Here is a 16,479-nt window from a genome sequence, read left to right on the forward strand (position 1 = left end):
TCATGTCCTCATAAGTCAGGGAGAAGAAAGTATTAATATGTATTAGAAGAGCCAGGGTAGGCCGGCTGAGCACATATTAAATAAAGCACACCCCAGAGAAAGACCCTCTGTCCTCACTTGGCGAGCGGCAGGCAGAGCAGCCAGAAAGGCTAAGAGCCTTTGTGGCAGGACTGCATCTGTGTGGGACAATCATCTGTTGTGGAGAGGGCTGCAGGGAAAGCCCAGAGAAGAGCAAATTAGTTTTTTAAAAATTGGGGGAGGTGCTGAAAAGGAAAAATGCAGCAAAATAGGGAAGGTACGAATTGTAAATCAAGGTAGCAGTCAACATTTTAAGGAAGGACTGAGGCTTTGTCCGTGCAGCAGATTCTCATTTACTTGAACAAATATATGTCCTTTCCTTTTTATCTTTCTCCACTATCCTCTTTTTTGCACTTCTCTTTCAATTACATTCTTTCAGTTACTTATGAACACTTGTTGTTGTTCAATGATTAGTACTGTTGAACTCCTCAAATCTCCTGGCTATGCATATAACATTCACAATTTAACACAATCTTATCCCACTGGGTTTGATCATTGCCAAGACCCACCCCTCTTCAGCAATTCTCAGAAGTACTCTATCCTAAGCTGTTTATTGGGAGTAGAAGTGAACCAAATGCCAAAATGCTCTGGCATGTAAAACAGCAAGGATACAATCTCATAGATTAAATAAGTCCCATATAAAATATTCTAGGATATTTGCAATTTATCAACTGAATAAAAATATCCAGTAGACAAAGAGAAAGTGAGGCAGGAAACTTTCAAGACACAACAAGCAAAAAATGTATGTTGGACTGTTACATATGGTATTCCCTGTTTTGTTAAAGAGTTGAAGACTAAACCACGGTTTCAAATTCAGTTGAAGTAAATGCTTGCAGTTTCCTTTTCATTGCCAAGTTCTAAACTATGAGAAAAGGGCCAACTATGATTTTTTTTTAAATTAGCAAGTTTTAAAGAGTCATAGTTTAGAGGATTATAAACTCTGCTTGAATTACTTTCAGAATTAACCAATGATTCAATTTAAAACATCTCTTAAAGGTAAAATAAACTATTTGTGGTATTTGGAAAGCAGCCACATTTGAAGAAACGTAATACTGAACAAAGTTACAATTATTAGCAGTTTCATAAAAGCTCTTTTTGTTTAAAAAAGAATAAGTTGCTGCAAATGTAAAATTCATGAAAGCAGAGTGATCTTCACTTTAGAATTTCCTGATTTGTTTTAAATTGATAAAAATAATTTTTCTTCCAAGGAAATGAAAAAAGAAGTAAATTGTTTTAATCGAATATAATCAAACACAATTACTATGTAACAAAGTGGAAGAATCAAGGCAAGATTAAATTATCCTAGTTAAGTAAAAAAATAAACACCAGCAAAATTGAATATATATGTCTATTTGCATTTCCATAAAAGTTCTATAATGTAAAAGAGGTCTAGCTTTATCAAGGATATGCAATCCATTTAGGATCTATGATTCCAAAAGAAAAGAAAAATTCACTCTTTAAGGACAGCAAGTCAATATAGGCATCTTACAGTCACCTTTCTTAAATCACTAAGACTTAATGAAGAGCAAAAGTTAACTATTCAGTGAGATTCTCATCTGTTCCTGATACCATGCAATCACCAAAGCCAAAGTTCCACAGAAAAAGAATGAACAACAAAGGCCAGGCGCAGTGGCTCACGCCTGTAATTCCAGCACTTTGGGAGGCCAAGGTGGGCGGATCACTTGAGGTCAGGAGTTCCAGACCAGCCTGACCAACATGCTGAAACTCTGTCTCTATTAAAAATACAAAAATTAGCTGGGTGTGGTAGTGCGCACCTGTAGTCCCAGCTACTTGGGAGGCTGAGGCACAAGAATTGCTTGAACCTGGGAGGTGGAAGTTGCTGTGAGCTGAGATCGTGCCACTGCACTCTAGCCTAGGTGACAGAGCAAGACTCCATCTCAAAAAAGAATGATCAAAAAAGCTCAGTGTTTATAAGTATGCAAACATACAGATCCACAACAGGATAAAAATCTAACAAACTTGCTGCTTATGGGAAACTTATGTTTAATAGACTTTATCTCTTTTCAGAATATCCTCTTGTCAAGAGTAGTGTTTGTCACACAGTAGATGCTCAACAGAATAAACAACAAGAAAACAAATAAATGAATAAACAGTCTGCTATAGGACAGTGTCAAAAGAGGTGAAGTAGAGCTCCCTCTCAGTTCTAACATTCATGGTCCAAGCTGCAAACATTACCTATTTTGAATTAGAAACTAGAGTTCAGTTGTTCTGGTTCAAAAGTGTTTCAGAATATTAACTCCCCAAATTTACACTATGGAACCACAGAAATTATCAAATATAAAACTCCAATATACAGATATCTTGTTAAGCCCATCATTCAACAGTGAGACCACAAAACGATTACACTCAAAACTCCATGTAACCACTGGGCTGACACACTCCACCTTTCTGTAAGGCAAATGCAACGCATGCTTCAAGGTAGCTTTGAGCCCACCTGGGAAGCTTGCAGGTAGGTAATCATTTTGGCATTTAGGATTATCTACTCATTCACTCAGGTGTTACTAAATCTTGGTTTTGGTTTGGTTTGGTTTTGACTCAGCCAGTCCACATAACAAATAGCAGCAAGCAACCCCACAAATAATTTTTTTAGAAAGAGCCCTGGGCTGGCAGTCCCCTCTCCTCAACACAAGGCCTTGCTTCCTACTCTATTCCTGTGTCCATCTGGCTTCATCTTGTCTGAGCTTTCACTTTTTAGCCCACTTATCCCCTGGGACTAACAGTGCTACTTATATAATCTGCCTTTCAGAAACAGCCGATTCCAGCCACCCAGGGTAACTGCCCAGTTAGCTACAGTCCTGCTCTAGGTCCCGCAGTCCACAGGGCCAGCCCAGAGCCACACCTGAATGAGGCTCTCACAATGGGAAGCTGTACAGATACATGTGGCATATCAATGTGAGAGTGAAAGGGCAGTTCTCCAAATTACCATCCTCCATGGCAAGTGTTCCGTGAGTGCTTGGAAACACCATGTGAATGTGTTGATGAATGTATTCAAGGAGCTTCTTGAAGCAAAGCCAGCAACACTGTGTTAACCCTGCACCATTCCATGATCCAGATGAAAGAGCAGCTGAGGCAGAAAGATGATGTAAAGATCATGAGTGTTCTGGGGTGAAAAGCACGTACTTACATGCACTAATGAGCATGTAATATTTAAGAAACTTAGCACAGCAATCAGGGCCAAAAGGACTGAGAAAGTCCCTTAACAATCTCAGCCAAGTGTTTAAGCAAAAGAGTTGGTCTACTGTATATGCATGAGCTTCACCTTGAAATGTGGAGTGGCTAAGAAATGTCTTATAATTTCTAAATTACTCCAGTTATTATTAATTTTAAGCATTATTAGGCATCACTAATAAGTGTTACTACACCGTTTTTAAAAAGAAAGTCTAGAAGGCTGACTACAACAGTTCTTTGTTCCTCATTTCTGGGAAGTTCCTGCTGTAGTCTTTTAAAGCCAACTATGCAGAGCAGGCCAATGATCCACTCCAAAATCACAACCTGGACTAAAGCCCCACAAAAGTACCCTTGGAATCATTTCTCTTTTTTGAAAAGTATAGTGAAACTTCTCCAAGGTACTGTGAGCTACAGAAAGGAATTTAAGCAGTTCCATCTTGATTACCATGTGAAGCTATTTCGATCATTAAGCAAGAAAAAGAGGCGACTGTTGCTCCTACCTCCCTCACGGCATAAAGAGGCCAAGTGAAAGGCGAAAGGTCAGAAACAATATGAAGACTTCAAATCAACGTCAAAATACATCCAATGTCATCAACAGTTGTTAAGTATATTCTCCAAAAAGTCCTTGAGTCCTAAGAAACCACAGAAACATATGGGTGGCCTAGTCTCCAAGTCATGCCTGATCCCCTCCTTGTCAACTGTATAAGCCATTCTTTTTTTTTTTTTTTTTTTTGGAGACAAGGTCTTTCTCTGTTGCCCAGGCTGGAGTGCAGTGGCGCAATCTTGGCTCACTGCAACCTCCGCCTCCCAGGTTCAAGCAATTCTCCTGCCTCAGCCTCCTAGGTAACTGGGATTACAGGCGTGCACCACCACATCCAGCTATTTTTGTATTTTTAGTAGAGATGGAGTTTCACCATGATGGCCAGGCTGGTCTCAAACTCCTGATCTCAAGTGATCCACCTGCCTCAGCCTCCCAAAGTGCTGGGATTACAGGTGTGAGCCACCATGCCCGGCCATCAAGCCATTCTTGTGTCATGAATATATATTCAAAATAGTAAATGCTAAAGGATGCAACAAAGGAGCTGAAAGCTGCTGTCACAATACCACATTTACAAGGAAATTTTTGATTTATCATATTTAAGGTATCATTTTTAAACATTCCATGTTAAAGTCATTCAGCTAATATGATAACAGTTTATGGAGGGGTCAGGCTTCCAACTATACATAAAACTAGAAATCCAAACCCAAAAGGTGCTGGACACTCTTCAAAGTTAGCATAGCACTCAATATTCAGCACTCTACATTAGTAAGTTAGGCCAAGAGAATGATACAGAAAAAGAATTCCCTGACAATAAAAGCAGAAACCGTTCAGTGTTAATAGGTTTAATATCCTTTCTGTCATTAAAGCAGAACATGAGACAGTGATATGCTGACAAGGCAGAAAATTGAACTAAGTAGGTTGACATTTACTTTAAGAGGCTAAAAGCTCAAATTTAGGATAGAGACAAAGGAATACATAACTGATCAAGAATCTTAATTTCTGAATGACTGCCAGGCTTGGAAGTAACCGAAACATTATAGCTTCCTTTAAAAATATTTTTTCATAATCTAGAAGGATAATATAAAAGGCAACATAATAATTTGTTATCTGTTGGTTGAGTTTTTTTTTTTTTTTAATTTTTAAATTTTTTGTAGAGACAGGGTTTCCCTATGTTGCCCAGACTGGTCTCAAACTCCTGGCCTCAAGTGATCCTCCTGCATCAGGCTCCCAAAATGCTGGGATTACAGGCATGAGCCATGGTGCCTGGCTTATTAGTTTTGCTAGACTACCTAGTTTTAAGCTCTGCCTCTTTTTATGTGCAACTTTTCATATGCTTTCTTCTTTCTAAAATTAATTTTTAAACGATATTCTCCTTGCAAAATTAGTTACCAATATTGTTAAAGGCCTATTTGACACCCTTTCAATTTCATTGCCTTCGTCCACCTCTCTAGTGGTAATCTCTGTTAAATATTTGGTGTTTACTCTTTCAAATATTTTTCTGTGCATATCTATGAACCTCGAAGGGGAAAAATGTAGTATGGTTGTATATGGACTTAAAAAATATAAAAGGTTTCATACTAGATGTATCTTTAGCCATTTTGTTTTGTTTTCTTGCAACAATATATTTTGGAGATTGTCCAACATTAATACACATAGAACTACTTTCGTTTTACACACTATGCACAAAATGTCATAGTTTATCTAAACCATGTTTAGTTACTCTCCTTTGAACGATATTTAGGTTGTTCACATAATTATAAACAATGCTGCAAAAAGCATTCCCTATACATACCCCATTATGCATGTACATGAGTTTTTTTCTTGAGGGTAGATTTTGAAAAGTGAAATGCACAATTTGAATATGAATGGACAGTACTAATTTACTTCCAAAGTATTTCCAATTTATGAACCCACCAGCAGTGTGAAAATACTTGTGTACTCATGACCTCCCCAACTCTTGAAATTATCAATCTTGTTCTATTTTGTCAGTCTGATGGGTTGTTCTTTTTTGATTGTATTTCCTCAAATACTAATAGAATAAATACATTCTCATATGCTGACATCTTCCTCTTTTATTGCTCCCTGATTTCTATTCTTTACCTACTTTGCAACTAGGCAGCTTGTCCTTTTTGTTTGTTTCAAAGGAAATTTATTCCATCGGTCTTTTGTCATGTATAGTACAAATATTTTTTCTCAGCCTTTTAACTGAATATGTAATGTTTTATTGTAAGGAATTTATTTTTTAATAGAAACAAATGTATCTTTTTTTCCCTTATGACTTCCACTTTTCACGTCATCCTTAGGACTATAACCCACAACTATAAGATATTTTTTATATTTATTTCTAAAGCTTTTATAGTCTGAATTACATCTGAACCTTTAAACTACCATGAATTTATTTTTGTAAGGTACAGTTCTGTTCTTGTTTTTCAAATATAAACAGGCAAATTTTTAACTTCTCTGAACCCCAATTTCCCTAGCTATAAAACGGGGGTAATAATATCTACCTCATGAATGCTTTAAGATTTTTAAAAATTATGTTCTTAAATTGTCTAGCACAGTCCTTGACATATAATAAATGTTTACTACATTTGTTCGTTGTATCTGAAAATAGTTAATACATATTTAATAGTTATATTGAGTATATATGAATAAATTAATAACATATTGAATACTTAAAATACTTAACAAAAACAGAACCAAGCAGTATAGATCATAAAAACTACTGGTCGGGCCGGGCGTGGTGGCTGGCACTTATAATTCCAGCACTTTGGGAGGCCAAGGCAGGTGGATCATGAGGTCAAGAGATCGAGACCATCCAGGACAACATGGTGAAACCCTGTATTTACTAAAAATACAAAAATTAGCCAGGCATCGTGGTGGGTGCCTATAGTCCCAGCTACTGGGGAGGCTGAGACAGGAAAATCACTTGAACCCAAGAAGCGGAGGTTGCAGAGAGCCGAGATTGCGCCACTGCACTCCAGCCTGGCAACAGAGAGAGACTCCATCTCAAAAAACAAAAACAAAACAAACAAACAAAAAAAACTACCAGTCAGTCTACACTGGAAATTCTATGTTCATATAACAATCAGTAGGTTAGGTCAGGTGTGGTGGCTTATGCCTGTAATCCCAATACTTTAAGCTGAGGTGGGAGGATTACTTGAAGCCAGGAGTTCAAGAACAGCCTGGGCAACACAGTGAGACCCCATCTCTACCAAAAAAAAATTTTTTAATTAGCTGGGTGTGGCGGCACATGTCTGCAGTTACTCAGGAGGCTGAGACAGGAGGATCACTTGAAGTTCAAAGTTGCAGTGAGCTATGATTGTCCCATTACATTCCAGCCTTGGCAATGGAGTGAGACCTCAACTCAAAAACAACAGCAACCCACCCCCCACCTGAGTGGGTCAGCCATGTGTGGAAACCACAGCTACAAGACATATTGATCATTCTTGGGAGTATGGAAGGTACAGAATGGTTTTAATATTTATTGAGCATTTACTATATGTCAGGAAGTGTTTTAAGCACTACATAGGTTTTCTCTAGTGACCCCTGAAGGTAACTCTGTGAGTTAGGTACTTATGTCACCATTTTAAAAATGAGAAAATTGAGGCACAAAAAGGTTAAGTAACTTTTGCAAGGTTCCATGGTAAGTTGGCAGTAGAACCAGAATATGAACCCAAGCAGTCAGTTTCAAAAGCAGTACTTCTGGTCACAGGCTAACCTGCCTTAGTAAAATCCCAGAAAGGTCTTAAATCTCAAGAAGCAGGTACTTTCCTCCAAACAACAGAAGATGCCAGGCTCAGAGAAGAAAAGGAATTTGTTGAAGGTCAGGACATGGAGCAAAATCGGTCTGATCTTAATGACCACAGAAGAAAGGAACCTAAGTCAGTTGAGGACAAAATGGGGCAGAGCTGGTGAGAGACTTCTTCTAAAAGGAAGTGGTCTGGGGTTATTTAAGTGAGCACAGGAGATAGAGAGAGGTGACACTGAGCACAGAGAAAAGTAGGGGACATGGAAGAACATACACTATAAACTGCCACTGGGTTCTATATTACATAATAATTCTCAATTTCCACTGAATAAAATTTTCACAGGAAAAGGTCTCCTCTGGAATAGTGAAAACAGAACAAAACAGATGTACAGAGAGAATTGTTTCACTCAGCTTAGATGAAAACTTGGACAACACAAAAGGTCATCTGTAACTTGTTCTCAGTTAACCCTCAAATATCAATAGTGGGATACAGTGGGTCCTTATAATATTCCTTACAACAGACACATGATGAAGATGTGGTAATAACTCATTCTACCTGAAGTACAGCAGAAAAATCCAAGATATGGCAAAACCAAAGGAATTTCTATTACATTCAGTTTTGTTAAGAATAGTATTAGATTTGTAATCATAGATTCATAGAACTGGACAGAATTGTAAGGAACTGTCTAGTTCAATTCTCTCACTGGAAGATGGACTGAAACCAAGAGATACTATTATCTGTTCAAAGTGGCATGGTTTCTGTTCAAAGTGACATGGTGACATGGCAGAACCTACCCATTTGTCTTCAAGGAAGCTACAATGAAGGAACCTTTTAAAATCCATTGTATTTGAAGATTAACAATAATCACATGTGACTTAGCATAGGGCTAAAAGAACACAATGCCCCTTTAAAGGCAGAATTTTCCATATTGCCAAAGTCTCCGTGCGTAGAAGCATACTTACTTAACCAGTCTTTCGATGGTCTGCATATGAACATTAGTATGGGTTTGGGAAAGAACAGCTTCGTGCTGAGCACATTTCAAACAAAGACCACCAACACGGTTACAAGTATTAGCAGCCAGAAGAAACTCTTTATGCTTTAGTTGCTCTTTAAGATCTTCACAAGTTCTCTGATATTCAGCTAAGTCGTTCCTAAAAAGAGGGTGAAAAAATTCTAGAAAATGGCCAGGTAAAATTACATGACTTTAAAATGAATCATCAAAATGTTAACTACTACTATCGCTTATGGGTGTTCACCTTATGCTTTAGTTTACATCCAATACCTTATTAATTTTTACCACGACCCTGAAACTTTGGTGTGGTGATTCTAATTGACACATTGAATATGATGAGACTTGAATAAATTACATAATTAGCTTAAGTTCTTGTAAGATTTTAATATAGATTAGAATCTGCCTGATACTGGCTCTCTTGTCCCAGGATCCAACCTCCATTAATGTTATATTAACCACAAAACAAAAATAAAATTCCAAATATAAATCCCAAATCATTTTCCTTAAAAAAGGGGTGGGGTAATATAAGACAACACACTTGAGGTGAGGAAAATACCCTATTTCAAGCATTAATCTCTTAAAATTTTTAGAGTGTCTTAAAAGTTTACATAAAAAAACATGGGATTTTATCCTTGACTAGTTTATTACTGCCCATTTTTCTTCAGGAGGAAAACATTACTGTTAGATAGATAATTATCTAACAACGAACTTCTACAAAGATCTGTTTCAAAAGAAAGTAAGTTACAGAAGGAAGTTACATAGAACTTGCCAGTCATACGATTTCAGGGGTAGTAGCTATTAGCTGGAAACATACAGACTGCTACAGAAAGGGCTGGGGAATGGTGGGGGTGGGGGTGGTGTGAGTGTGGGTGTGGGTGCAGTTTTTGTTTGTTTTTACTTTATCAGCTCACCTCTGGATGAGGTTTTTCTCCAAGGTGACTTTTTAAGGATTAAATGACTGGTACATGGATTGTATTTTCCTACCTTATCCCAGTAAAGCTGCGCTAAAGTCACCTTGGCAACTGAGCTTCCTTGCCTAGATGGTTCTTTTGTACTTTAAAAAAAAAAAAACAAAAAAAAAACTTTCTAGCTGAAAAATGAGACTACTGAAGGCAGGAACTTTATCTCCATCTCTGTCTACTCTCTGTTGTCATTGTCAGAGTCTCCATGCTCAGGGACTGTGGCCATCTTAACTGGCTCACTGTCACAGAGGAGAAGGCAACAGCCTGGCTGTCAGACAACCGTTGAGATTTTGGGGGATTTCAAGCAACCCAGGAGAGGCACAAAAGACTCACAGGCAATCTAAGGGTTAAAGAAAAAGTTTGGAATGGCATTCCAAAGTTGAGGGGAAGAAAAAGGAGCTGCTTCTACCCTATCCCCAAAATAATAACAGCAACATGATAAGTTTTCTTTTTCAGTATCATGTAGGGAACGTCTGACTTTCAAAGGCTTTATAAAAAGAACTTGGGAAGCACATTCCAAAGTCAAAGGGTCCCCATTACTAATTTTGGCCAGCTCCAAACTCAAAACACTCAAGTAGATTTGGTTACTAGAAATGGCAAAAGAGAAAGTTAAAAAGAAAAGTTGAAAAGAAGACTGATTTTATTTATTTATGAAAATGCCTCTTTAAATAATCTTAAATTATAGTAAAAGAAAATGAAGAAACAGAAGGATTCAGAGAACAAAGTCTAGTTCATTACAAGTTGGTATGTTAATGTAATTAAAGATGAAATATATGGATTCTGAATGAGACAAAATAAGTCACATTCCCTTCAGTACAATGATCTAGAAATACATCACTTTAAAAGCTGAAGAATCAAGTTGTAAAAAAAATCAAAATAAAATAAAATAGGACAAAAAGCATGAAAGCAAAAATTAGAGTATTTTTTAAATGTTAACGTTTCTTTGTAAAAAAGTAAAAATCTCTAGAGAAATCCTAAAACTAATCAGGGTAATCTATGAAAAACATAAGAATATTTAAAAAATAAACGAGCATGTACAGTGAAAGCTATGAGTTCTAGCTCTGTTTTTTTTTTTTTTTTTTTTTAGATAGAGTCTCCCTCTGTCACCCAGGCTGGAGTGCAGTGGCATGATCTTGGCTCACTGCAACCTCCGTCTCCTAGGTTCAAGTGATTCCTCCTCAGCCTCCTGAGTAGCTGGGACTACAGATGTGTGCCACCACACCCAGCTAATTTTTACATTTTTAGTAGAGACAGGGTTTTACCATATTGGCCAGACTAGTCTCGAACTCTTGACCTCAAATGATCCACCCGCCTTGGCTTCCCAAAGTGTTGGGATTACATGCGTGAGCCACCACAATCAGCTGAGTTCTGGCTCTTAGTATTACTCTAGTTATGTCTCTAGATAGGATATGGCCTGGAAGATTTTAAAATTTCAAATCGGACTTATTAAAATAAAATTATAAACAGTATTTCAAAGTTTATTTGATTTAAAATTACTTCATTACTACTATTTAAAAATAATCTTTAACAACAAAAATATTAATTCCTGCTTTTTCTACTCATTATACATAAATCACTAATGGTTAATCTATAATATATAGGTCTTACTGGGATGTCTAATAGATAGATTCTATAAAAAGTACATGAATATTTGTCATATATACTCAAATTCATCATGTATACAAATACTCAAACTATTATATTATCATTGCAATTTTAAAATTAGATGAAGACTACAGAGAAAAAATACTAATAATTTGAAAACTAAAGTGCTTTATTTTCATTATTTTTCTTGAATATCATAATTTCTACAAGAGCAGTTAGTGATTCTTATTTCTTTTTTTTTTTTTTCTTTTTTGAAATGGAGTCTCACTCTGTCGCCAGGCTGGAGTGCAGTGGCGTGGTCTCAGCTTACTGCAACCTCCGCCTCGCGGGTTCAAGCGATTCTCCTGCCTCAGCCTCCCAAGTAGCTGGGACTACAGGCGTGCGCCACCACGCTCAGCTAATTTTTGTATTTTTAGTAGAAACGGGGTTTCACCATGTTGGCCAGGATGGTCTCAATCTCTTGACCTCATGATTCGCCCGCTTCAGCCTCCCAAAGTGCTGGGATTACAGGCGTGAGCCACCGCGCCCGGCCGTGATTCTTATTTCTACAAGAAAACACAAATATTTTACAACTGATGAAGAAATGGGAATGTGATTTGGAAAAGAACTCAATTTTAGGCCCTTTTATCCTTTAATAATCTGAGGAAATTTTTTAAAGTGTATATAAAATGTCATCAAGTAAGTCTGATAATGACTAAAACTAGAAGTTCAGCAAACATTCAAATATATTTTAAGATCATTATGCTTTTGGTATGAATATAAATGGACGATTTCACTTTACCTCAAAAACTTCAGTTGGGATTCCTGAATTTCACACTTTTCCTCATAAGTAAGTTTTAGCTTCTCCTATAGAAAAGAAAAATAGAAGTACATTTTTCTCTATGTCCTGTATTTTATAAGTAAACTTTAATTTTTAATATTAAACTCAATTTTTTTCTTTTTACCCAACATGCGGGAAACATGTCTTCTTAGAAAATATTTTCCCTAGTCCACCTGAAATTTTCTATTTTTATTGTGTGAATGCCTGCAAAGAACTGCTGAGTCATAAAATTGATTTTCTTTGTCTTTCAAAATTGCATATATCAGGTCTTATCCCTAAAAGTGTGACTCTGGGGAAAAACAGTTGTAACCCATAAGGTCCACTAGGGCAAAGATCAAATCTTATTAGAATCCTTCATTGTGGCTGTTGAATATTTGACATATAATAAATATGTGCTAGATGAATGATCAAAAGTAAAGTTTTATATCACGTGATGATAGACTAACTCCTACAAGCCTCTGTTGGTATCCAGTTATTCTTTCATTCAACAAATATTTATTGTGTATCTAAGATGAAGGTGGCTTGAACTGCAAGGAACTTACTTATAAAATATCCCAGAAAGGAATAGAAAAATGAAGAATTTCAATCACAGTTGACCCTTAAATAACATGGAGGTTAGGGGCATTGACCCCTGTACAGTTGGAAATCCATGTATAACTTTTTTTCTTTTTTTTTTGAGACAGAGTCTCACTCTATCGCCAAGGCTGGAGTGCAGTGGCACAATCTCAGCTCACTGCAACCTCCACATGCTGCATTCAAGCTATTCTTGTGCCTCGGCCACCCAAGTAGCTGGGATTATAGGCGTGTGCCACCACGCCTGGCTAATTTTTGTATTTTTAGTAGAGATGGGGTTTCATCATGTTGGCTAGGCTGGTCTCGAACCCCTGGGCTCAAGTGATCTGCCCACCTCAGCTTCCCAAAGTGCTGGGGTTACAGGCGTGAGCCACTGTGCCTGGCCCCATGTATAACTTTTGACTCCCCCAAAACTTAATTACTAATAGCCTACTATTGACTAGAAGACTTAACAATAATATAAACAATTAACACATATTTTGTATGCTATATGTATTATATACTGTATTATTACAAGAAAGCAATCTAGAGAAAAGATAATGTTATTAGGAAAATCATAAGGAAAAGAAAATAGTATTTTCTATTCATTAAATGGAAGTGGATCATCATAAAGGCCTTCACCCTACCATCTTCACATTGAGTAGGCTGAGTTGGAGGAGGAAAAGGAGGGGTTGGTCTTGTCTTCTCAGGTATGGCAGAGGCAGAAGAGATGGAGGAGTTAGGAGGGAAGGCAGGAGAGGCAGGCAAACTTAGTTAACTTTATGGAAACACGTGGTAATTTCTGTCTCACTTTGTTACGCTCTTTAATTTCTCCAAAAATGTTTCTATATGATATCAATCCTTCTTCCATTTGCTTTAGTTTCAGTGCCTATATCATAGAAGGGTCCACGTCATAAAAGAAGTCAAAAGCAGTCTCGAATAATCAGAACCCTTCTGCCAAATTATCTCATGTCAATTTGTTTTCTGGAACTGCTTCTTCTATGTCTTCTTCCTCATTTTCTGGCACTGGTTCAGAAGCACTCATCTCCATCAAGTCATCTTCTGTTAATTCCTTTGTGGGGTGTCTATTAGCTCCCGAATTTCTCCAAGATCTCTATCTTGAAACCCTTCACTCCCAACCTCTTCCACCACATCCACAATCTCTTTCATGATTTCCTTGACAGACTGTTGTAAATCTTATAAAATCATGCACCACATTTGGACAAAGTTTTCTCCAGCAGGAATTCATTGTTATAGGTTTGATGACTTTCATGGCTTTTTCTACAACAATGACGGCATTTTCAATGCTGTAATCCTCTCACACTTTCATGATGTTCTTGCTACTGGGGTTCTCTTCCATTGTGTTGAAAATCCTTTCCATAGAGTACCCATGTGTAATAAGCCTTAAAGGTCCTTATGACTGCCTAGATCTTGAGGCTGAATTAGAGACATTGTGTTTGCAGGCAAGGAGACCACTTTGATGCCCTTAGTGTTGAACTCATGGGGTTCTGCGTGGCCAGAGCCATTGTGCAATATCAAAAAACTTTAAAAGGCAGTCTCTTACTGGCAAGGTACTTCCTAACTTCAGGGACAAAGTATCAATGAAATCAGTATAGAAAAGGGTTTCTCATTGTCCAGGCCTTCTTGTGGCACAACCAAAAGACTAGCAGTTGGTGTTTATCTTTTCCCTTCAAGTCTCGTGAGTTAGGAGCTTTATAGATAAGGGCAATCCTGATCATAAACCTGAGTACATTTGCACGAAACAGTAGAGTTAGCCTATCCCTTCCTGTATCAAATCCTGGTGCTCACTTCTCTTCCTTACTAATAAATGTCCTTTGTGACATTTTTTCCCCCAGAGTAGAGCACTTACATCTGCATTAAAAACCTATTCAGGCAGATATCATTTCTCCTAAATAATTTTCGTCCTTTTTTTTGTTTTGTTTTGTTTTTGAGACAGATTCTCACTCTGTCACCCAAGCTCGAATGCAATGGTGCAATCTTGGCTCACTGCAACCTCCACCTCCTGGGTTCAAGTGATTCTCGTGCCTCAGCCTCCCGAGTAGCTGGGATTACAGGCACGTGACCTCATGCCCAGCTAATTTTTGTATTTTTAGTAGGGACAGAGTTTCTCCATGTTGGCCAAGCTGGTCTTGAACTCCTGACCTCAGGTGATCCGCCCACCTCAGCCTCCCAAAGTGCTGGAATTACAAGTGTGAGCCACCACACCCAGCCTCTCCTAAATAATTTTCATAATGGCATCTTGGAACTTGTCTGCTGCCTCTTGGTCAACAGAAGCTGCTTCTCTTGTTATCTTGACATTGTTAAAGCCAAATCTCTTTCTAAAATTATCAAACCATCCTTTGCTGGCATTAAAATTTCCAGCTTTATACCTTTACTTTCCTTTTGTTTTAAGTTGTCATAAAATGACTTCTTTTTTTTCCTCAAATTATATTAGAGTCTACAGGTATGCTTTTCTTATAGAAATCCTGTACCCATATAAAATCTGCATTTTCCATGACAGATAAAAATACATTGTGCAAAAGTACAAAGTTTTTGTACAAAACTTTGTGCAAAACGTTGTGCAAACTTTGTACAAAACATTGTGCAAAAGTACAAAGTTTTTGTGCGTGTTGGCATGGCTGCAGTGATGGCTTTACAAATTTCCTTTTCTTTTTGTACAATGGTCCTTATATTGGATTAATTTATCTTGAAATGGGGCAACAGACTTGAAATGGGGCTGCAGACTTCAATCTATGGAACATATCAAGCAATGTAACTTTTTCCTGTAATGTCATGAATTTGCTTCATGGGAGCCCTTCCAGCATCACTAGTGGCACTTTGTATGGGCCTCATGGTGTTATTCAAGGTTTACAGCATTGCACTAAACATGATGAAAACTACATGAGAACCACCAAGAGATCACTTTTTATTGTGATATGCAATTTACTGGAAAGACAAACTGTTTATGCAGAGATTAACTGGTGTCACACGATGTTTTAAGCAGACACTCGAAATACTTGAACTCACCACAATAGCAATAGGAGGTGGTTATGAAATTATTATAGTAGTACAGTATGTACTACATTTAACTTTATGCTGTTATAATTTAATACTGCATCTTTATGTTTTTTGCATTCCTCCTGAGAATGACTCCATGTACAGTCTGTAAGTGACAGTGTACCTAAGTTTTGAAAAATTTTAACTTTTTACAATAGATTTGTGTATATTTTATGGTAGTAGATGATAAAATAGACTATTAGCTACATATATTTCATTCATTTATGACATACCTCTTTCTTAATTTTTTCTTATTTCTAGGCTACATGGTTCATCTGCAAGTTTTTTTAAATTGCCACAAATCTCAAAAAAAATTCTGATACATTTCTTGAAAAAAATACACATATAAGTGAACCCACACAATACAAACCTATATTATTCAAGGGTGAACTGTTCATAAATTGCTCTAGTGAAGTATATGGAAACTGAAAAATTTAGAGAGGAAGGAACTCCTAATCCAGCCAAAGAGAAGTAAAGAAGGCCTCACAGAGGAAATGTTAAGATTTGAAGGATAATTTCCAGTAGAGCAGAAGGCACAGAAGCTGTCCAAACCATGTTTGGAAAGTAAGTAGATCAGTATCGCTAGAATGTAAAATGTGAGGTGGAGAGGTGGTTGGAGATGGGCAAAATAGGTAAAGGTGGGCCACAAGGAGAATAAAAATATCAAGACTTTTATTTGGTACACATGTCTCCTGTACTTTCCCTCTAGAAGAAACACTGGTGGGCCACTCAAAACTTTTTATCAGAATTGAGTCTTAAATCATAATTGAAGTGTGAAGAAAGGGAAACCAGTAATTACAAATACATAGGTAAGAGATAAGCACATGAACAAAAGCAATCAAGCAGTAGGAATTAAAAAGAAAGGATTTAGTATAGACATATTTAAGAGAAAAACTGACAGAATTTTATGA

The 16,479-nt window shown here is 37.2% G+C and overlaps 1 protein-coding gene across 4 annotated transcripts in view; it reads right to left on the minus strand.

Moving 5' to 3' along the window:
- Positions 1-16,479, minus strand: part of SDCCAG8 (SHH signaling and ciliogenesis regulator SDCCAG8) — a 265,497-nt gene that overhangs the window by 205,088 nt on the left and 43,930 nt on the right. For all 4 annotated transcript variants that reach the window (XM_054550178.2, XM_054550173.2, XM_009247821.4 and 1 more), the window contains exons 7-8: positions 11,921-11,985; positions 8,523-8,711 (exon numbers count right to left, since the gene is read on the minus strand). In XM_054550178.2, the coding sequence (XP_054406153.1) occupies positions 8,523-8,711; positions 11,921-11,985 (254 nt within the window). The remainder of the gene's footprint in view (positions 1-8,522; positions 8,712-11,920; positions 11,986-16,479) is intronic.

Source organism: Pongo abelii, chromosome 1 (assembly GCF_028885655.2).
Source record: "Pongo abelii isolate AG06213 chromosome 1, NHGRI_mPonAbe1-v2.0_pri, whole genome shotgun sequence".
Taxonomy (NCBI): Eukaryota; Metazoa; Chordata; class Mammalia; order Primates; family Hominidae; genus Pongo; species Pongo abelii.